This window comes from Actinia tenebrosa, unplaced genomic scaffold (assembly GCF_029948245.1).
Source record: "Actinia tenebrosa isolate PJP-AT-01 unplaced genomic scaffold, QUT_ActTen_1.0 PGA_scaffold1__47_contigs__length_23844297, whole genome shotgun sequence".
Classification (NCBI taxonomy): domain Eukaryota; kingdom Metazoa; phylum Cnidaria; class Anthozoa; order Actiniaria; family Actiniidae; genus Actinia; species Actinia tenebrosa.
In genome coordinates, this window is record NW_028292578.1 from 14,796,557 (window position 1) to 14,819,324 (window position 22,768).

Here is a 22,768-nt window from a genome sequence, read left to right on the forward strand (position 1 = left end):
GGTGGTTGGGTGGATGGATGGATGGATGGATGGGTGGATGGGTGGGTGGGTGGATGGGTGGGTGGGTGGGTGGGTGGATGGGTGGATGGATGGATGGATGGATGGATGGATGGATGGAGTGTGGCTTCGTTCCTGCGGATGGTTTGTGGGAGGGTTGGGACTGTTTTGCAGTCTATTTGTACATGGATTTTTTGATGGGGGTAGGATTAAGGGCTGATATAGTATTATATTTATTCACTTTTTTACTTAATATTTATATTTATGGGTAAATAGTAATATACTGGGGTTGGGTCAGGGTTAGGGTTGTTTTTGAGGATAATCTTAAATCTACTAGATATTTTATAAATAGATATTATTAGCTTGCTTTTACATTGTATTTTATATCTTTAGGAAGGCACTTTGTAAACCAGTCTATGACTGAAAGTTTAAACCTTCGTTAAATAAAGCTTTTATTATCATTATTATTATCATAGAATACACCCAACCACCCCCCCCCCCCCCCCCCACCACCCAAAAGACGAAGGCAAGTCAATGTGATTTCAATTTAATTAATTACAATTTTTAAGCAATATTTCTCAAAAATAGTGTCAAATTTCCGTCTGAGCAAAATGTCAAAAGTTTCGAAATGACCTTCCTTAAGAAGTTGGTTTTCATTTCCTATTTGTTCCAAGCGGAGGGGTAAAATATTGATCACTTAAGAATTATTACGACTTCTCATATTTCTCGTATGAATATTGATAAGTTAGATTTTTTCGTTTCCTTTTTTCCCGTTGTAATATAATTATTTACCCTTAATCTGCGCGATTTTCTTCTTACTTTACGTCAATATTTTCCTTTCTTTGTTATATTTTATTTATTTTAAGTGTGACGTTTACTGTTCTGAATACTAAAACAAAATAGGCTTTGTCTTCTCTTTTATTAGTTTGCTATTTTATATATTTCATTTGTTTTAACTTATTTGTGTTATTTAGTTATACTATTTTCATTACGTTTTATTCATTACGTTTTCTTTCTTTGTGATTTTATTTCGGCATTTGTTGTCTTTTATTTCTTATTTCATAATTATACTATTTTCGCTGTATTTTATCTATACTATATATTTGTGCTTTTTGCCTTCGCATTTTCTATTTGAGTTTAAGCTTTCCGTTTCTATTCTTTTCAAAAAAAGTAATATAGTTTTTCTCCTCGGGATCAAAATCAGTGCAGAAAACGCTTTATTTTACTAATGTCAATTTCGAGCCAAAATCTTTCCCTTTCGCTCTTGAGTGCCCAACTAAATTGGAATATTAATGACAATACTATTTGCTTTCCATTTTGATTTAGGAATCGATATCACCGATAAAAGTAAGAGAGACGTGCTGTAAATAATAAAATAACTGATAATCCAGCTTGGCCTTGCTATCGATAGAATAAACAGGACCCCTCTTATGTAATAAAACGACAATGAAAGATGAATATCGCGAGCAAACTAACTCAAAATAATTATCTATGACAACGATAGCACTTAGGAATAAGTCCATTATCCAAAGGGCGCGTCACACCGTTATCAGATACTAGCTTTGTGGTTGGGCATACTTAGATATTCTCTTTTTGGTTTAAGTTCTAAAATGTATAGAATATCCCTTACTTCATGAAATGAGTCTTGTGACCCTAGAAATGACAATACGGCTATATTTTCTCTATTGTGCTCAGGCGCTTTTTAATTCAACTTCACGTCAATGCTATTCCATTAACGGATTGATTACGGCCCAACACTTTCTACAGATATTTCGATTGATAATAATTTTATGAAAAACTTGTATGATTTGCGATTACCTACTTCTCGCAGATCAAAAACAAAAGCTCTATAAAGCGAATTCAAATAACAGTTGCCATTTCCTGAAAGGACATAGTCTCTTCGATTGTGTTCCTGCTATGGACTTAATGAGTATTTTCGGGCATCCTTACTATAATCCATTAATGCCAAACTACACCTGTTGTGACAAGCTTTATTCTTTAGAAAATTTCTCATAAGACCGCTCCACCTCAAAGCATATATAAATATAACATTAAAATCTGGCTTAATGATTAAAGCGATGAAAGGTGAACCGTTGATATTGGGTTCAATCACTGTGTTGAGTGCTGATCTTGTAAAAATAAAACATTAAATGCCTTTGCCTCGCCAATTGATCCCCAAATCTCGATCAATTACTAAAACTCAACCCAAGATAGACTTTTATTGCTATAAAATATTGCTTGGTTTAACTATAAAGCCCAAACAACCAGATATTAAGTGAATTTAAGCCCATACGAACACCAAGCAATAACTAGATGATGATACAGAAGATTGGATTTCAAAATATTGAACGTTTACTGAATTGAAATCTAAATAATTGGCTAGAGGAAGTGGAAAAAAATCACACATATATATTTAATGCCCGCAATATAGTATTACCCACATATATTTCATTGTTTAATTTGTATACTTTTATTCATCTTCTTCTATCCTTTTATTCTTCTTAATTCTTTTATTTATATTCACAAAGAGTAGTAAAGAATGGTCACGTATTACTAGATCTATTTTCAACAACCAATCAGATTTCGTGCTATATATATATCACTCGACCGATATTTATAATTGACGCGGATTGAATATCCAAATCTTAGTATTATATTGGAAGCTAAGTTTTGAATTTTCCAGTTTAGTTTCTAACTGATATATATCACACGTGTGAATGTTGTTTTCTTGATTCAGAGAAGAGATATAACACTAGAAGGCAAATATTATCACACTCTATTTACCAACTTGTATCAGAACAGGAGTCAAACGAACAATGAATAGAAATGGAATTTTTGGAACTAGATCTGTTGCCCGTGTCACCGCTGACGTAAAATGAACAATGTCTTAAGCTTCTAATGTTCGATAAAAATAAAATAAACAAAAAAGGAAAAAAGGAAAGAAAAAAGAAGGAATAGGAAAAAGACTTGAAAAGAATACTAATTAGTAAAACACATAAGGACAATGTTTTCAAAAACTAATAAATAAAATCAAAAGAGCATAATTAATGCTCATATTTTATACTCTCTTGAAACATGAAAACCTTGGAAAAACTGTAAACCAGATTTTAGATTTTTTACTGGCGATATACGAGCTGCAGTTTTTTAAACCCCCCCAAAAAATTACGACACTATTTCTCAGATTTGGATTCATCAGTCGAGACTCGAATTGATAGATCCTTTCAGTGATGGTACATGACGTGTTGTCGGCAAGACTGTGGGCCAAGCCAAATTATGCGGACCGAAGCAAAATATGTTGAAATACGTGAGAGACAAAACAAGATCAACAATGGTAACCTTGGCCATGGTTCTAAAAAGTGGTTGGATGGCTTGATTATTGGGTCAAAAGTGAATAAAAACAGCGAATGGCGCGATCTTCAAAGAAAATACTTCCATGCTGAAATGGCTCAAAATAGTTTGAAGAATGTTTTTACAGGTAAAAAGATTTTCTAAGAAGTTCAAGTATAAGGAGAGTTTATATCTTTGACATTGCGAAGTGTGTAATTATAGGTAAATGCACACTGAAATAGTTACCATGGTAACGCTCAAGCGTGGATTTTTTAGGAGAAAAAGCGCGCTGATTGGTCAGCCTGTCTTACCTTCCACGAGCGATGTGAGTAGAGTCACTTGAGCGGCTTTTCTACGACCAGCAGGCAATGAAAGTCCTATTTTGTCAAGCTTATCTCGAAGGCATTTACCACCATTTTTCGATTTCGCCCTGAAAAAAAAATCAAATGACAATGTAAATAATGTTTAACTAGTTAAATTTAGATTATAATCTTTCCCCCCCTTGGTTAACTATTGATATTTGCTCTTGAATTTGATATATATACGGTGTTGTATTTATTGATCTTCCCCCTGTTGATACAGATAGTAAACCTCAACATACATAGACTTATTGAAACGCTAATTGTTCGTCAAACATTGGGAATTTAATAATGAACTCAACACCAAACATTGATGTCCCTATTCTTGATAACAAAGCCCTCCGTACCGTCGGCAAAGTCAAAGACTAAGGCCAGAATTTTCCTGAGAAAGAAAGATTGTTGAAAATTGTGTGGCATTTCTGAAGTGGTATTTTGTCGGTAAGAGAAAAAAATTAAGTGGTGGCCGTAAGTGTATTTTTATTGCTGATGTCGGAGACAATAAAGTTTTTAGAGAAGAAAAATAATTGTAGAGTGTCGGCCAGTGATTAATGGACTATCATTCCAAAAAAGAAAGAAAGACGACGAAGTTTAATTCCAAGAAACGATTAAGAATTTGCTTTGTTTTCCAAAAGGTTTTTTTCCACCATCTCACGAGTTTTCGTTTTTCCCACGCTTAAGTTCGAAGTTGAAGGCTAAGTTCAGATTATTTTGCCGGTAGTAGCAAAATGCTCTACAATCGACTGGAATAGATTGAAAAAAGCTTTTAAAAAATTATACCAATTTGTATTCTCCGAGTCTATTGGGTTGGATGTTTTATTTTTACAATAAGACGGAAAATCATTGACGCTAAATGTCAAAATGGGTTAATTCCACCTTAAAGATTTTAAGTTTGGGTTTTTATGTGTTTTAATTTTCCTCTTCCAAAATGAAAATTACGAATTCTGATAAATTTATTGTGATTTTGGATTTTTTGTAATCTTCGGAGTTGAACTAAAGAGTAATCAGTCTAAAAAGTATTGTAATGAATTATTAGCACAAAATAATACCTAGCGATTTCATATAATATTTTGGGAAGAGAATATTAATAAAGGCAAGGCTTAACTATCGCAATAGTTGTGGCTACATTGGTAGATATTACATCCCAGAAAGAATGTAAGATTTTATGTTTCAATAAATTTAGGGTTTAAATTTTAAGTTGCAGTTTTGATTTCACGGAGTTTCCTATCCCATTACACTAGCGGATGTATATGTCAGAAACAGTTCCTATTATAAAGCTCGATTGAATTCATCCTGTTGAATAGCCAAGATGAAATTGCCCCCATTTTACAGTATAGAAGACATTTCTTGAAATCTAATCCTTCTTTTTGTGTTCGTTTTAAGTACTTTTATCCTCTTAAGAATTATTATTCAGTAAAATTATCGGGGACAGATTTGCTAAGACAAGAAGAGCTTAAGGACGTGTAGAGACGATGGAAAAAAAGATTCGATAAAGTTTGTAAAACGCCTTGTTTCGCGCGCTGATCCTTTTGTCACGGGCTCATGAGAACTGAACACCTTTTTTCATGCCCATGTTCTTCAGTAAAACAGCACAAAAGGACTTCAAAGACTACCCATATAGACCACTTTAACGGTGCATTTTTAAGTGAGCAGCTCGACTCTAAAAGACGCCGACTAATGCTATTCACTAAATTATCGCCAGATCGTCGACTCTTTGGAACAAATCACACGATCTCTTATAGATGTAGCAATCTGAGGACGAGCCCTGTGGCCATGAATGTACGTTCATCGATCAGTCCTTGAGGCGATGCGATAACTGTATTGTGTGAATTTAGTTCTGCTAATGTGACCTCAATGAATCAGTAAGACTGCGAAAATGAGTGTTATCCTCTGTTATTTTCTTAGCTTTTGTTCCCTGGACACAAAATGAGATTTTTGGAGGCATAACGCTTTGAGACTATTTCTGAAACATCTGGTCTGATTTTTGATGCGTGTGGCGAGCTCTTCTTCTCCAAAGCCCGCAGGCGAGGGAATTCAAAAAAATTTTACAACGGAGTATATATGCATTATCAAGAATCTATTTTAGCCGTATTATTGAATTTGTTCTCTTTGATGGTTCAAAAGCCGACCAGCCTGAGTAGTATAGTGGCCCCGCCCCGACAAATGGTTTTGCAATCTATTACCAGCAAAAGCGCGATGATTTGACAAAAACTATAAACGCTAAAACATGGCTGCAGGCATTCTATGAAAAAGCCTAAACATTTTATTGGTGTAAACGAGGAAAAAGAGGCTTAGTTTTGGTGATGTGACTTTAGACAAGACTGTAAATGCCAGCGCGAGTCCACTAGAAAATGTGACTTGAGAATTAATGAAACTTGTCGTTGCGGAGAGTGTTTTCTTTGTAAAGTTTAAAATCCTATTATAGAATAAAGAAAATTACTCTTGGACAAAAGAAAAGAGTACAAGAAAATTGGATTCAAACTGAGTTTCAAAATAGGAAATCTTTGCAGGGTCTTTTCAAAACTCATTATTCCTTGAATGCTTTAGACCAAACAAGAACAAAAGCTCGGGCTATTTGTTTTCGTATTTGGATTATGTAAATGCGGATTTGTATGTCTCTTTCTAGCTGGCGTAGCGTATTTTCTTTGCGCGCAAACCAACGGAGACACAAGAGGCTGTGTTGCGGCTTTGTCTATCCTAGTGACACTATGAGAAATGGGGGCAGTTTTGCCCTAGGTGATCCGCGCAGTTCTTAGTCCTCCAGCACGCGATGTCAATGGTCTTTTTTAAATTACGCTTTAATTGTCTAATGCTTTGTTAATGTGTAGAAAAAAACCAGCCAGAATGCCAAAGTTAGAGAAAAGGGCCGGTTCTTAGTACAGTATGGGGTGGAAGTATTATGATAAAAAGAACACACTACTTTTCCTTTTCCCTTTGTCATTTGTTTCTACTCTACGACTTAGGCCTGTGTTTTCACATTTGAGGCTTCTCGTTTTTCACGGATCTGTAATTACTACCACATGTGAGACCGAAATAGGAGTATTAAATCATATAGGACCGCTAGCAAAAACAACGCTATAATACATTGGTCAACATCAATGTTTTCCAAACAAACACACGATAATTGGGCGAATAAAAGGCCTTCAAGATTAGTACAACGAAAACAAATTCAAACACGAAGAAAAAAGAAAGGAGAAAGCCAAATATTAGGAATAAAGCATCTAAAATTTGAGGCCCCCCGTTGGAGTTAATAGAGCATTGGAATAGGAAGAAAAGCATCAATAATCTCATTTTCATCTGAATGAAAAAGTGTTGAAGGGTGGTCAAAACTAAAGAGATAACGCAAAGGCGATTGTGGGTAGCCTGACGCGGGAAATATAGACCAATTCTCTCGAAAATAACACCATTTTGACATTAAGTCAACAACTTATGATTTTTAAATATATCAAGAATGCACTCGTTAATCGCTGTTATGACTTTTGGGTATGCTTATTTGATGATGGTTCTAGAGGAATCGATTTAGAAAGTTACGAAGCAAAATACGACTTAAATGTCAATGATTTTTCATGTTGCTTACCTTCGTAGAACACCGCCTAAAAGAGACGCATTCAAGCACTCTGGATGCGACAGTCTCCGACGTATTTCACCAACAGTAACTTTGTATTTTGACGTTGAGCTGAGAAGTGAAAGTCTTCCCGGAACACAGCAGAAAACATCAGAAGGATGAACTGTGCCATCACCATTTTCGTCTTCTTTGTTTTCTTGTTCGTGATGTTTCTTAATGACCGGACGAGAAAGGGATAAAACTGGAAGAATATAGAAAAAAAGGAGCAAACAAAAATGAATGAAATTTATTTCAAAAAATGATTTTCACTCAGAGAGCCAGAGGCGAAAAAAGAATAGGAAACGTGTAAAGACATGAATAAAAGGTTGAATAATAGAGTATTAAAAGGGGAATAAAAAAGTCGAAATTGGGGTCAACAGTTTATGGGAATTTCTAAAGTCAATGGTAAAGAAAAGGAAGTGAAAACGAAAAGACAGAAAAATGAATATATGGAGTTGTCGTCGCTTCATCACTTTTTGTTTTATCTGAAGTGAGTCTTAATAAAAAATTACGAAAATTAGAATTGATAAAGACGAAAAAAGTGGTAACTTGAAAAGTTGGTCAATATTTTTAAGTATCGCACTAATAACGAATAGAGCACGAAGACTTTGTAGCGATACTTTAATTCCTATATATAAAAACATTCTTTAAAAAGAAATGTGTCAAGAAAAATACATTATTGATGGCAAACAATTGGATGTTAAATGTCTTAGGATTAGGCTTCTTACTAAGGTCGTTTTGATGTTGTTAAAGCTTGAATCAAACACGGAAAAAGAACTGTCTATCACAGAACTAAACGAAGCGCCAGCCTTAAGACACAATATAGAAAATACAACAGATAAGATTGCCTATGCTTCAATGATAAATCTCTTTATTTTTATTTGAAAATAAAAACGCACATCACATGTTGCTCTTTTTGTCTTTAAGACATGGAGACTCTCATATACCAACTAAAAAAAAGCTCGAAAGTGTATGGAGTCGTTTTTTTGTTATTCATCGATTTTTCTTAATGAATCGTTTATCAGACAATCTTCGATTTGAAGTTGTATTGGTTTTATATTTTAAGGTGATGACTCTATAATACGTGTTTTCTTTCCCTGGTGAATGTGTCCATCACGTTTTGTATAGTGATCTTCACCAGTACGCTCTATAACATAGCGCGTCGAATACCTATCCACTCTGATCAAAATCCTCAGGCATAATGTAGTTTAAATAGGCGATTGATCACGAAACATCGCATTTTTTATTCCAAGAGTTGAAAAGTTGGGGCTACAATGTACTTTTGGCTTTTTTTGTCAAGGAGTTTTGATTGCATGTTAAGCAGAACAGCTAAAGGGGGTATATAACACTACATGTTATTGCTCTTCACATTGTGATTCTATAAAAAGAGCTAAAAGGTTTTTGCCTGCCTCGATAAAAGAACCGGACCTCAGTGAACGGAAAGCATCCTTAAAGCGGTAGATTTGTGATATAAATTGTATTTTTTTTTTCGTAGGAAAAGCAGGTGCAACAAGCGAGCGAGTTCTATTGCGTTGATGATCCGTAATAAGGACTGTCTTGAATTACGGCTAGTAATCATAATTAGAGAGAAAAAGCCTCAAGCCATAGCTAAACCAAAACAATTTCATATCCACTCACACCAACTTCCCCCCTACAAAATATATATATTATACCAAGGAAAATACAAGCGAGATAAACTGACTTAAGATTTTGGGCCTCTTTATTCCAAATGCGTCTGGAAATGACTCTATATGATGGCATCCACAAAAATACTACACAATGAAAAATAATGTCTCTGCTAGAAATTTCACATTAAAAAAATACTTCATCCAAATTCATTTTCCAAGGAAGAAGAAAAGATATATTTTTTCGTGCTTGTTAAAGTAAAAATAAAATAAAAGTTTGAAAATGTTAGTGCTTGTTTGGGGTTGTGAATTTAATTGTAGACATCACTTTACACCATTTCTGACACCTCTGCTTTAGCCGTTTTCTTTTCTTGATGTCTTTTTTACTAAAGGATCTAAAGGATGATAACGAGAGCTCAAACCTACCTTCTCTGCTGTTGGAGGTATGATTGGAAGTTGTGTTTCCATTCTTTGAACTAATCCCCATAGAATGATTCTAGAAGATGAACAAAAACTGCACTTTAGAAATCTTTATAATTTCAACTATAGCATGTCTTTTAAAGGAGTTTAATAGTTTAGTAAAATTTCCAATCATTATTGAAACAGCAAACCATTTACTCTAACAGACAATAAAATATCTGGATAAAGATTTGAATTCCATTAATTTTTATTTCTTGCCGATGAAAAAACAGTGAGTGCTACAACCTATAATTGCATCAAGTATTCTTTTGCAAAAAAGCTGCACTCTATGATTTTGGACATCAAACGCTATTAAACATATATATATATCATGGAATCTAACTGAAGAGAATCGACTTCTAAGAGACTGTTCAAAGAAAGAGAGAGAAGAAACAAGATTGAAAAGATTCTTGAGAAACTTCTAGAAGGTATTGAACATCCTTCTTCTGTGAAGCATGCCGTTTGGACTTTTTGTTAATAGATGTTCAGTCATAGAGTAGCAGGTAGAAAATTTTAAACTATGGTAGGTATACTTTTAAAGAGAAGATTATTGGGTTGACTTTAAGAAGGCCGGTGAAGTTGACTTTGTAGTGGCCACTCTAAATACACAATAAAAATCATTCACTGTAAAACCATTGAATAAATACATGCTATTTTTCTGTCTGCTTGAGAAAGACCAAGTTCACAATGGATGGAACCCAGCATTTTATTTTCTGTTTTGAATTACTGAATATACTTTACAAAGAGTTTCCTTATAAATTGGGCTTGAATATACTGGCACTCCTGAATGCCTTCTGCGAACCAAGATCAGAGACAAAAGATCTCTAGGAAAACTACCAGAAGCTGTTAAGAACAACAACTTTCCATTGTCGAGCCACCATTACCGTGGTGTAGTTTTGTAAAGTTTGAATGTTGAGCTTATGTAGCGCTATAAGATAAACTTTTTGGGCTATAACCTCAGGGCTAAAAGTATTCCACTGTCTGCGAAATTACTCCCTACCGAGTGGACTGTGTAATAACGACGGGGACAAGTTTAAACAACCAGTCGAAAAAATCATTACAACACAGTCAAACGTCTTCTTCTCTGCAATGCCACCACAATCGTACACTTTACGACTAGCAGGTTCGAAGATGTCACCTACTCTTAAGGATAACTAAAACCATCAATAAAAGTTCTTTCTAAGAGTGGGTTAACTTGATGCTAATGAGGCTCTTGTGAGCAATACTGGAACCATAGTTCTACACCGGGCTAGAGCTATGAACAACTACTTGCCTAGTACGGAAGAAGTTTCGATATCCCCTCTGCAATTGCCTGAACCTATTTCTGTGCTATAGGACTTGTGGAGTACTTTTTCACTATTCAAATCTTTGTACAAGAAAGGTGCTATATATTCCAAAGAATAAAAGTATCTACTCGAAAGAGTCTTCGAACTGGAGTGTTTTTCACTTTAAATCCATTGGGAAGGTATTCTTGATTTAACTCGTTTATTCTTTATAAGCATTAAACTTCTACTCTAAGCGAAGGATTTTCTGATAATCCACCTTGTTTTGTTTCAGTTTCGCGTGTTATTTTATAGAAAATGAAAAGATTTAGTCAGGATTTCTTGGTTTCCTATTCAAAGTTGCTAACAGCCAGAGGGAAGCTTACGGTAATTGCTTGGTGGCCTTTTGTTTCACAAACCGACTTTAAATGATATTCTTTAAGGTCATATTATCATCGAAAAAGCAACGTTGCGAAGAGTCATTCCAACCAGTGTTTGCTTTAGTGATTCATCTCAAGAGATCAAAAATTCCGAAGTTTTTTAAATCAGAAAATATACTTCTATTAATAAAAAAAAATACGAGTACGAGATCCAAGTCACAAGATCAGCCAACAACTGCACACGTTCTTTCTCTCACGAACTCTTAGGTAGATTATTCGGTACCTTGGCTCATACTCAAGCATTAAACTAGCTCCAATATTTGCGAGGAAAGTTTTTACGCTTTATTGCCGTCCTTATCAATACTTTTCATCCAGTATAGAAAAATAAATCTTTCTTAAAATGACAACAGAGATGAATTGGTGTTGAATGAAGTGTGAAACATGCGCTTCTTGCTATCCGGCTGCAGTCTGTGGTCACGGCCCGTGAAGACAATGTTACACTCAAACATCTTTTACCGACAAATCGTTTCTGCCGCTTTTTTTCTGTGTAGAAAGATAGGATCCTAAAGGATTCCTTCGCATAGTCGCACAAAATCAGCCCTAAGAGCAATGGCGCTGTGAAACTGCGAATTGTGTCACGCTTAAAACGCTTGTTTGGATCTGTGAATGTAGTAAACACTAAAGACAAGTAGCAACACTATGCCTACGAATACCTTAGCCCAGCACGGAAGAAACCTCATACGACTTTGTTTTGATAATCCCTACTATCAAACCAAACTATAAAGACACCATATAAACAAATACATAGATAAACCGTGGACCAAGACGCAAAGGTATCGTACTCGTACCTGAAAGTATATCTCCAAATAGCCTTTCAATAGTATCGATTGCAAATACGCTTCAGTTAATCGGCCTTAGTGTGAAGTAGGTAAACCTCGACAACACTTTTATACAATGGTGAGGTGTGAAAACGGTATTTATAATTTGCTCTTTTATTGAGTACCTGTGAATCCGGCGGCATCGGTAGTCCAGCCGAAGGAACTCCAGTCATAGACTCTGGCCCAAACCGCAACATATCATGCCTTCTTGTGGCACTAAAAAGTTCATCCCTTCGTCTTGCATGCTCTAGTGACGAAGAGAACTGGTTAATGTGGACGGGTTGTAAAGGATCCAAATCGTCCGCTCTCTGTCTCAACCCAAGGTGTCTTCCCTGATGTGGAACTGCGACTTGCGAATGGCTGTTCGGAAGAACTTGATGCTGTGAAGCAGGATGAAAGCTTGGAGGTCCTTGTCCAAACTGTTGTGAGTGAGAAGTTTGGAATGGTTCGAGGCCATGCTGAAAGTCGAACCTGGGTTGTTGCTGTTGATAGTGCAGTGGATTGTACTGCGAAGGATAGTACTGATGTGCTTGGGGCTGCATTGGAGGGGGTAGGACTTCCCTATAGTCGTGGTGTGTTGTTGGTGAATGAGAAAGTCTTGGTGCACAGGCTACAAGGGCAGCGCTTGTGGCAATATTCCCTGAAGTCACTATTTCATTGCTACTAGCAGTGCTCACGCAGTGTAGTCCTAATCCACGATCCTGTAAAGTGGACAAACATGAGGATTTAATAAGACTATTATCAAATAAACATAACATGCACGATAGTAGGCAAGCAGCGGCCACTTGCCGTGCTGGCCCGCAGCAGTCTTTGTCAACTTATAGTTAAGAAACAAAGCTCTATTCTCGGTAAATCCACTCGCCAAATTGCTTACCGACATGCTGTAGACCGGCTTAGCCGTGATAAGGCCCTATTTCGGTTGAACGATAGGTCAAGTGCGTTGTAGACAAGTGCGAACAGTACGAAGGAGGCTCGAACGCTCACGGTTTTCACACATTTAAGATGGTTTTGATTCTTACCTCGCTGTTGATCAAGTCGAAGGCGGATGTGGAAGTCTCAGGTCGCTTTGAATAAGATGAATTCGGAGATATCGGAGTTAACGGAGGGGACAAATCACGATGATGTGAACGTTTTCTCTTAGTTCCCACTACTTGCCTCAATGCTGCCTGGCTTGGACTGTTAGCTCCCAGCGGATCCAACTGAGTTGTCATAATTAAGCTTAATTCGCGCTCAATGCAAAATGTTTTGTAACCTCGGGGCTGTAGGAGTCGGCGGCGTTAAACGTCAATACTGTTACAAAAAAAATCTCTATGTGCCCAAACAGTGCTCTACAGCAATGAACATGTCAGGGACTGCACCAATTAACGCCTAAGGGACAAATTGAAAGCCGCGCTCGGGAGTGTTCGGCTCAGTTAGAAATATCGTGCAGCGGCGATCCTTTGTGTTTCGTATGGTTTACCGATCACTTTTCAAAGGTTGCTTTCGGGAATTGACAAGCGCTTGAGTGGCAAGCCAGACAGATTTTAATTATTTTCTGTCGTATTAAAGTTTCCAATTATTTGCAAATCAATTGAGACCCCCTGTTGGTTTATAGTACTTGTGAACTCGTCACCTTATTCGTGATTGGCAGATTATAAAGGCAAATCGCATGATAATGCCATCCAACACCCAATAATCTTCAGAATATAAACAAGCAGGCGGAGCTTTGTCACAATTTTCACTAGACCTTTGTGTATACTCTCGTATATTCGAGTAGGGGAAGGCGTGAGGAAGCCAAGTTACGTATGAGCACAAAACCGTTCAACCACGACACGTCAGCCTGAAATTGTTCAACGTTTTCACTGATATACACAAGTCTGTGAGCGCTATCCTTTCTGACAAGGGCCCACACCACCTTACATTGTTTGCAAATCGTAAACGTACTGGCTGATTGGTTTTTCTAATGAATCTTGACAAAATGCTTCCTGAGTCGTGACGGCCCTACTGCACCGTGGATGTTCTAAATTATAGTCGATTAGATGTCGGTACACTTTGAACTTTCCTTGAATATCATAACATGATAACGAGTGCCACCAGCACTCCCACACCAACCATTTGGGTGACCAGACTGATTGCTCTTAAAGGACCAGACTCATAATCGTTAGTGAGAAAAAGTTTTTTTCTAATGAAATAGGAAGGAGAACAAGAATGAAATGTCGCACACACGCTTATCTCACGATGCCATTCTAATCATCTACCATCTCTCTTACTCACATTAGTTCAATCAGAAGTGTTTGTCCTTTAGTTCATGACGTTCAATGATAATAATAAGTAGAGGGACCTAGGAACGGAGAACCTTGCCTCCGGCCCGCAATCTATGCTTGGATTCGTTTAATTATTCAGTAAATAGGTTCTTTTATATTATTATGTCAGCAAGTTCCCTTAATGACTCTCATACTTCACAACATGATCAGATGAAGTTTTGAGTCCCCTCTAACCAGTCGAGTGTAAAACTCAAATATAACGAAATCGAAAACAATTCATCGAGCTAAGCCCCGCTGAGGATTGAAAGGGTTCTTCATCAGGTCATCCTAGCAACAGTTATTTTAGTATTACTAATGAACATGAGTGATTTTCACTCAAGGGTTGTGTTGAAACAATTTCGTGCTTTATGCAAGTGCTTAAGTTTTTAAAAAAAATGAGAAAAAATCTCGATATAATTAATACGAATCGTTAAACCGGATATATTGGTACTCCTGGATCAATATTAGTCAAGCGAGAGATAAACTAGTCGAGATGAATTGCTAGGGTTATTTCATCGTTTGTTTACTTGCTATTGAGTGTGATTTCTTCAGTAAATACTTAGGTAAGCATATCATATCATCATATCATGAGTAAAGACTTTTGAAATCATTCTTAACAGACAAAGGAATATGTCATTAATCGTATTGACGGCGCGTTTCGCTGCTTGCGTGTTAAATGCTGAACCGATTCGTCAATTGAAAGAATCTTAGTTCTAATACATCGGCACCCCATCGAGAGGGACCTTTTTGCAGTTGCATTATGATATCATACGTCCCCATAGCTATTGACCAAAATAAACTGTGTTAGGTTAGTCGTCGTTGTCTGGAGAATTTATACACAGTTCAGGTATGTCTTTCACCGGCTCGGCGCATATTGAATGAATCACCGTCGCCAAGGTATGGAAATTGAGGCATCCAAACGTTCGCTCAACCAAGAGAGTCACGAAAACTCTTTCATGCTCAATATTACACTTTTGACAGCGATTGCTGATTCTTTGAGTACTCAAGTAGAATTTGACGCCAATCTTTAAGTTATTATTCGATAACTAGGTAAAAAAAGGAGCACTGCGCGATTATTTCAGATGGTATTAGCATATTTGACCGACAAGTTAGACAATAGACTAGCGTTTTAGGACTAAACCAAGTGACTTAATGTGAGAAAGATATTTATTAGTCTTTGTGTTTTTACACCTTTTTTAAAGCATCGAATATGGTTTTTTATAGATTAAAATCCACGCGAACGTCAATCAGTTTTTTAAGAGAGTCGACTTTTTTATGTTGTTCAAATTATTTCCTGCTAGTCGCCGGTCGATCGCGTAATGCGTTCGTCGTCTGCAGAGCGTCAATATAGAACGCATCTAAGCCAGCTTACTTTACCATTTGAAGTGGATGAGTTATACGATCGCTGATCGCTTGTTGGTGCTAATTGGTACTTATTCTAGTACTGCCTTACTTACTCTTGACAACTTTGTCACCTCACTCGAATGGAACAAGTTCAAATAATAACGTGCTTAACTTTAGTGCCTTTTTGTTTGTTCAATCAACACGAGCAGCGTCAACAAAAGACGGATATAGGAACCCCTCTTACGTACACCTCTCACAATCGCATTACCGCAGCGCTTTCCATTCAGTATTACAACTCCGTAATGAGAAAAAGGGTCGTCCGTTGTTCAAGTTTAACAAGCCTAATGTTTTCGCACCTCATTCTCTAAGATAAATATCATATCCAAATATTTGCTATTCAATATCTCTATTGACATTCGGGCGCTCGGCGTAATGTTATTGTTTGGCGTTGTCGGCACTTCTTAAAATCACTTTCGTATTTTAAGAAAATCCAGCACACGAGCCGGAAGTTTCCCAAGTATTTGTGTTATCCGAGATGTTGGCCAAAGTACACTTAGAGATAAAACCGCTTAACGTCTTTTTAGTTGGGCAAAAAGCAGATTATCTGTATGGGTTTTTTCTGACTGAGTTGCCGATCATTTTGTGGTCGCGTTCGCCAACAGTGATACTATATATTATTTTGCTAGGCGAGTGTTAGGCGCTAAAGGCAATTAGCCACCGCTGCGTTGACTGTTTGTTTGTTAAGAATCAATAAATACTGACAAGTGAAGGTTTGACACCATCAACGTCCGAGTAGTCGTACACATGGGCCGACAGACAAGCGTATAAGTAAAGATGTCCATTATGGGACATGAAGTTTAGAACGCCGACTCCGTTTAATGCTTCAAAACTAGTACACTATACAAAATGCACAACGTATTTGTGAAAAGTGCAGAAGTTAAAAGTTATCGAAGTTTTGAAAATAATGTTTTATGTCTTACCCGGGTGCGATAATCAGTTAGGGCCTGCGGCAAGCGAGCGTCCATCGGTTGAACGGTGCGACGTTTAACTGAAGTGCTTCTTTCCACACTTCACTTCCATCTGTAGTCATGGAACCTACATTTCCACAATCAAAAATTTTGAAAAAAAGGCAAATTAATGCATCAAAATTATATATTATCCTCCCCCGTTGGACACACACACACACACACACACAAATAAAATAAAATAAAAAATAAAGTTATATTCAAAAGCATCTATGAACCCTATAACTTTCGGAGAAAATTTTTGAGTTCATCGATGTACTGAAAAACGGAAGTATGACGAGTTGAGTGAAGGCGACGTGCGGAGAAAAATTACGGTTTATAAATACGGTTCAGGGCCTTAGGGTTGGAGAATAAACTGTATCAAAGAAAACAGAATAGCTATGAATGATAGTTTTTACCGTTTTGGAAACTTTCAATTCCTTAATATAATCCATGCATGTGCCTAAGTATTTGAATAGAATTTGAACAAGCGGAACAATATGGAAATTAAGGAGTTAAAATGGTGTTTTTTCTCTTTTTTTAATCGGGGTCTTAAGCTTTGTGAATTATGCTGAATTTAAGACAAAAAACGAGCTCGATGCTTAAGGCATTGAAGTCTTCTTTTTTGAACCGTATTTAGACGTTTAGTTTATTTTTTTTACACAGTTCACTACGTTTATGTCGTTTTGAATGGTATGACATAAGTGGCCTTTCGGTCCCGAGTGCTTGGCCTTGTCAAATACACCAGACATTCTCTGTCATCTATTCATTCGTAACACTAGATATATTGTAAACACTGCACAACCAGGAACTAGTAAAGAAAACTCTCAGTCATGAGCAATTATTTAGACACTGAAAAAGGATAGACCTATTGGACTCTGCTGAGAAGGAAACAAATGAATTTATCATATGATATGATCCCCGAATTCTAAAGCGCTTTTTGTTCACGCGATTATGTTGTTAAGAAAAGTTAATTTCCACACAAGCGAAAATGATTTCCAAGGGGATTTTGTTAGAGCGAGCAAAACCTTGTTTTCTTGATTTGATTCCCGTTTGTTCATGATTGAAAACTTCATATTCGTATATAGTTAATCATGCTTTGTCAATACAAGTGACAGATATGCGCATTGGGATCGATTATTATTCTTGTCAAATAATGATAGGAAGACGACACTAAATCGAGAGCTGAATTTCCTCGAGAATTCCCTCGTAAGCCAGTTTTATACTTCATTAAGAAAAAACACATACGCGATACGAAGGAGAAAAAAACAGATGAGAGAAATGTTGACGGCACTCAAGTCCTCGTAAGTACTGAAAGATGCTATCGGCAAAAGTCTCGGAGCTTTCCATCACACTGGTACAAGGAAAGGCACGCTAAAAAAATATTCAAAGATCAATCGATAATGATAACCCTTTCCCCCCTCATTTAAAAGATGATATAATCTGCTGGAAGGGTCTTTTAAAAGAGAAAAAAAAAAAAAAATTCTTAGACGGGAATTAAATATATAAAATGTCAATGATCTTATGTTCTGGGATAAGGTACTTAAAGGTGTTTTAATACAACCATATCGAGTCATAAGTCTAAGGCCATAGTTTTCGGATTTCGTGCCTTGAATGAACGCCCACTATTGTGTAGAAGAGATATGCTTTCCTATTGTTATCTCGATGTGAATATCACCGGGATTTGCCGCTTTTGTTTCCTAACCCCAAACAGATGCTAACAACGTATTCTAAAAGTAGCTTGGCTATCTCAAACTCCACCAATCGTGGTCGAGGCCTCAAGAGCACCGCTAATGACGCTGTGAATGTATTTGAAAATATCTAGAAAGGTAACAGACGGACTAGCAGCCGGAATACATCGAATACATCATCATGTTTGCTTTCAACGCCACCCTTGGTCGAATTATACAGACATCTAGTCGTGAATATTGGCCCCATAGATAGTCGTTTGTGAGGCCTTAGTCGGTTTATGCTGCAAATTAAGGACACGTGTTTGAAAATGTTGATGTACCGAGAATCGAAACATTTGACCAACTCAGTCCTCTGTTATGTTATAGTTCGGTAATCGTGTTTCCCTTTCTTATCCAATTTCCTGTTTTTCCTTGTGTGTTTATTATTATCGTTCCCTTTTGCCTTTTTCAATGGCTATGTTAATTCACAATTGCACGTGGCTTAAGGTGAATTCTTTTTTTCGATCCCTAAGGAGCTTTTAGGCACCATGGCAACGTATTCAAGGCTGGATGAGTATATTTCAGCAGGTCCACTTAGCCTAAAAGGAGGCACTCCAACAAGTAAAAGGCCTACGAACAGGTGGTTGTTCTCAATACAAGAAATCGTCAATGAAACTTGTAATGACTAGGACCGCTTTTAATAAACCGCTAATAGCTCAAATACAACAACACAGCGTATATTTCGCAACTGAAGGGTAATACCAATGGAAACAGGGGGAGCACCCTCTAGGCACAATTAAATCTCTCTCACAACTAAGTCGTTCCTACTTGAGTCGATAATTGTTTCGTACGACGCAATATCTAGGACTGATATCTAGTTGAATGTTTTTAATGATGATTAATGTCGACAAAGACCCAGAAAACAGGATTTTTTTCCTAACCACTGCTCTTGAGACAATTGGTGAAAAGCGTGCAAATTGAAAATGATAGATAAAACAATGCGAAGACGAGTGAAAGGAGACTTTTGATGAAATCGGTCGACAAAAATAGAAAAAAAAAATCTTGGGGTTTTTTCAAAAAACATAAAAAGGAAACAAAAGAGAGAGAGAGAGGGAAAAAAAAAGCGCCTAGAAAACGAGTCTTTCACGAGTACACATTAGAAAACGCGCATAAACGATTTATACACTCAAGCTAGTATTAGAAAATTGTTTTTTAATCAGTTGAGGATTAGGGGCAAGTATTCAAATGAAAACCACTGAGCAAAAATACAACAACAACAAAAAAATAAAATTAAAAATTAAAAAAAAAAAAAAAAAAAAAAATGATAATAATGATAATAATTAAAAAAACTTTTTTTTATTTCCTTTCTTTCTATATTTTCTTCTTTCATTCCTTACTTGTTTTTCGTTTTCTTGCAGCTTTTTCCCTTTCCCCCTTTTATCGTTTTCTGAAACTGACACTCATTCTTTGTTTCTTAATTCCCGAATTTTTATAATTGAAATCTCTTTTTTCTCTCATCTAAATTATGTTTTCTTTCCATTTTTTATTCTTTTCGTCTTTTGTCTTTCAATCCATGGTCCTAAACAGAAAAATCTCGAACCTTCACACACCGAAATGATAAGCTAACATTAATTTCATAGCGACTCGGTGTGATTTATTCGACCTTGATTGCATTTTCAGACACGACAGATAACCCGTGTATACCTTATTTCACTCCAAAAATCACGCAAGTGCATTACTACATTCATCATAGTGACAAAATTTGTCGGAATGTTAAGATTTCAAAGAGGACGCCGATTCTAATTACGAAAAAAGGGAGTTAAAAATCCTCCTATGTTGAACTCCGCGTCAAACTTTGGAATAAACAAGAAGATCGTTGCACGAAAAGTATCCGTACTCTTTAAACCTTACATAATTTTTGTTTATATATATATTTTAATCTCTTGGCCTTTATTTATAGTTTGTATAAAAGTGTATTAAAAATTTCTCGTTAGTTTAGAATAAAGATTTAAACTTTTTTAATAACAGATTATAAAATGAATCTTATATCTATTTAATTTCATGTAGAGATAGTCGTAGAAAATTATTGTTTATACATTAGTAAATATCTCCCATTTTCGATCAAATATCAATCAAGGAATCGTCGAGAGAAAAAAATAATTTTATCATGAATATTCAAAACAACAAAAGGTTAATAGCTATTTTTTACTTCATGTCTCATAATCAAGCAATACCAGAATTTCTCTCGTTTAAAAAAAATTAAATTCATGTTTTTTATGTTTACAATGATTCGTTAAAGGAAAGGTATGCCATATTTAGGGTGAATCTTTAAGGAGTACCACAGGGCTCTATACTTGTGCTGCACTTGTGCGTGCAGATTTCCTCATTAAAAGCCTCATTTTTTCCTCATACAATTAAATAATTAAAACTCAGCTACATTTGCAGCAAAACAGCTAGTTTTTAGTTCTAGTTTATCGCCGGGGTCCCTCAATGAGAAGGACTCAATTACCAATTTATAGTTTAATAATTGTGGTGCTCCAGAGATTGGATTCAAAACATCCAAAAAAATAGCCAGGAGGTTAGGACGAATATTACAGGAACTTATTTAACAGTTAACGACACTTTAAAGAGGAAGGTTCGTTATGAAGTAAAGAAAATAGGAAAACTTTCTTTCAGGAAAAAAATCTGAAGTCAGGAAAGAACCTTGACAGTTAATAACTAAAGAAACGTAGGAATAAAAAATCCAAGGAAATGAGATGATCTGCTGGAGCCTGTAAAGGCAGGTGAAAAAACCTAGTTAATAAAGAACCTGTAAAACGATCCAGCCTTGGGGTATCATTAATTATGTTCCAAAAAATACTCATTTTGGAGAAATTGGAGGCATAGAAATTACTGTGGAGAAATAAATGATTGAATATGGACCCCACAGGTAGAACGGGAGCTACGGGAATGGCACAAAGAGAATGACACGAATTTGATAAAATGCGAATTCTAGATATTTGTTGTTTAACATGATATCCCTGATGAGATTCCACTTTCATCGCAAGGCTCATCCATACTGGGTTCACACTATCTACCATGAACACTTGACTTCCCCAAAGGGACATTATAAAATCTAATGGACTTAAGAATAAATAAATTTAAATTGTCACTAATAATATAGTTTTACTTTGTGATTTTGCCGAAAAAATGGAACTTAATTCGTGCGTTTAATTCTAGGAATATTTATTACTACTATTGAATATTATTTTTCTTTTTATTTACTCTCATATGTTAAGGGCAAATCCAAGCTATTATAAAACTCGAGTCCGAAAAAGTCCTTACTTTAGGTATGAAAGGTTAAATAACTTAAGTTCATAGAGGAGAAGTTTTAAAAAAAGTAATCATCGATGAAAAAATTTAAGATTTTTACCTACTCATTCCCTTAATTTTATCCTCTTATCATAATACTATTGGGGAAAATGTTTTTAGCCATAAAAAATGTCTAATTTTGGGCCTGATTTATTTTGCAGAAAAGTGTTGAATTTGGGAAAACTTGGTGAAAAACTAGGGGAGATTTTTCAGATTTTGAACTGTTTTAAACACCGTTGCTTTTTAAGAAATAAAAATAATAAAATAAAAAATTCTGGGAATCAAAATATAGAATACCTAAAAATAAAACGAACCTTCCATCAAAAAATCATGTTTTACGAAATTTCGAAGTCTTACTTTGAAACAAAGTTTACAGTGATGATCAGTCACTTTTTACCAGTGTGAAGTCATTCCGTTATTTTCGTGTCTTTTTTCTTCCGTTAATAATTCATTGTCTCATTTATTGAAGTATTTAATCTTTTATTGATAATTTAAGTGCTTCCTGTTGTGAAGGCCCTTGGTATTATATTTGCGCTGCTGTCAAATAAAAACATTCAAAGCTTTAATAGAGTCTTTGGATCAGGCGTGTGGTGCCCCAAGAGGGCGGAAATTAAAACATAAATATTTGACGATTATTTTGATTTTAAATTAAATACTCAGGTATTTATTTCCTCGCTACGTGATTTAGCTAAGAAAGGAGTAAAAAGAAAAAAGAAAAAGAAAAAGAAAGAAGAAAGAAAGAAAGAAAGAAAGAAAGAAAGAAAGAAAGAAAGAAAGAAAGAAAGAAAGAAAGAAAGAAAGAAAGAAAGAAAGAAAGAAAGAAAGAAAGAAAGAAAAAAGAAGAAAGAAAATGAGGGAACGAAACTGAGAAAAATACTCGGTTCGAGACACGGTCGATCAACAAATATCAGATATAAATATACCAAAAGAACCTGATCCGTATTTGAAAATATATGAAAGAATCTAGTACATACTATAAGTGAGTTTACGATTCCTTGCATTGTCGTGACCTGTTTCGGAATTCTCAGGACTCCGACGTAAATGTCATGGCTGTGTTGGTCCTGTATGATACGACGACCCACAGACATCCCGACTAACGTCACAAAAGTGTGCGTTCTAACACTTTGGACGATTACTTGGAATGAGATAAGGGTCAGGTGTCGTTAGGGAACCACTCTGTCTACACCATAAATACAAATCATTCCCCCTTGACATTCTGTGATATCAGT

General features: G+C 36.0%; 1 protein-coding gene and 1 long non-coding RNA gene across 5 annotated transcripts in view; one reads left to right on the forward strand and one right to left on the reverse strand.

The window, feature by feature from the left end:
* LOC116293575 (transcription factor AP-2-epsilon) overlaps nt 1–22,768 on the reverse strand; it is a 32,118-nt gene that overhangs the window by 3,903 nt on the left and 5,447 nt on the right. The window contains exons 1-6 of one of the 4 annotated variants that reach the window (XM_031701018.2): nt 16,938–16,955; nt 16,495–16,609; nt 12,014–12,589; nt 9,336–9,405; nt 7,258–7,486; nt 3,636–3,754 (exon numbers count right to left, since the gene is read on the reverse strand). In XM_031701018.2, the coding sequence (XP_031556878.1) occupies nt 3,636–3,754; nt 7,258–7,486; nt 9,336–9,405; nt 12,014–12,589; nt 16,495–16,539 (1,039 nt within the window). In that variant the 5' untranslated portion in view covers nt 16,540–16,609; nt 16,938–16,955. Of the gene's footprint in view, nt 1–3,635; nt 3,755–7,257; nt 7,487–9,335; nt 9,406–12,013; nt 12,590–12,762; nt 12,876–12,907; nt 13,413–16,494; nt 16,610–16,937; nt 16,956–22,768 lie in introns of those variants that run through there. The other 3 variants (XM_031701017.2, XM_031701016.2, XM_031701019.2) reach the window with 3 other exon arrangements.
* LOC116293577 (uncharacterized) lies at nt 17,650–18,917 on the forward strand. Its single transcript, XR_004196827.2, has 2 exons — nt 17,650–17,822; nt 18,722–18,917. It is a non-coding gene; the product is annotated as an uncharacterized LOC116293577 (long non-coding RNA).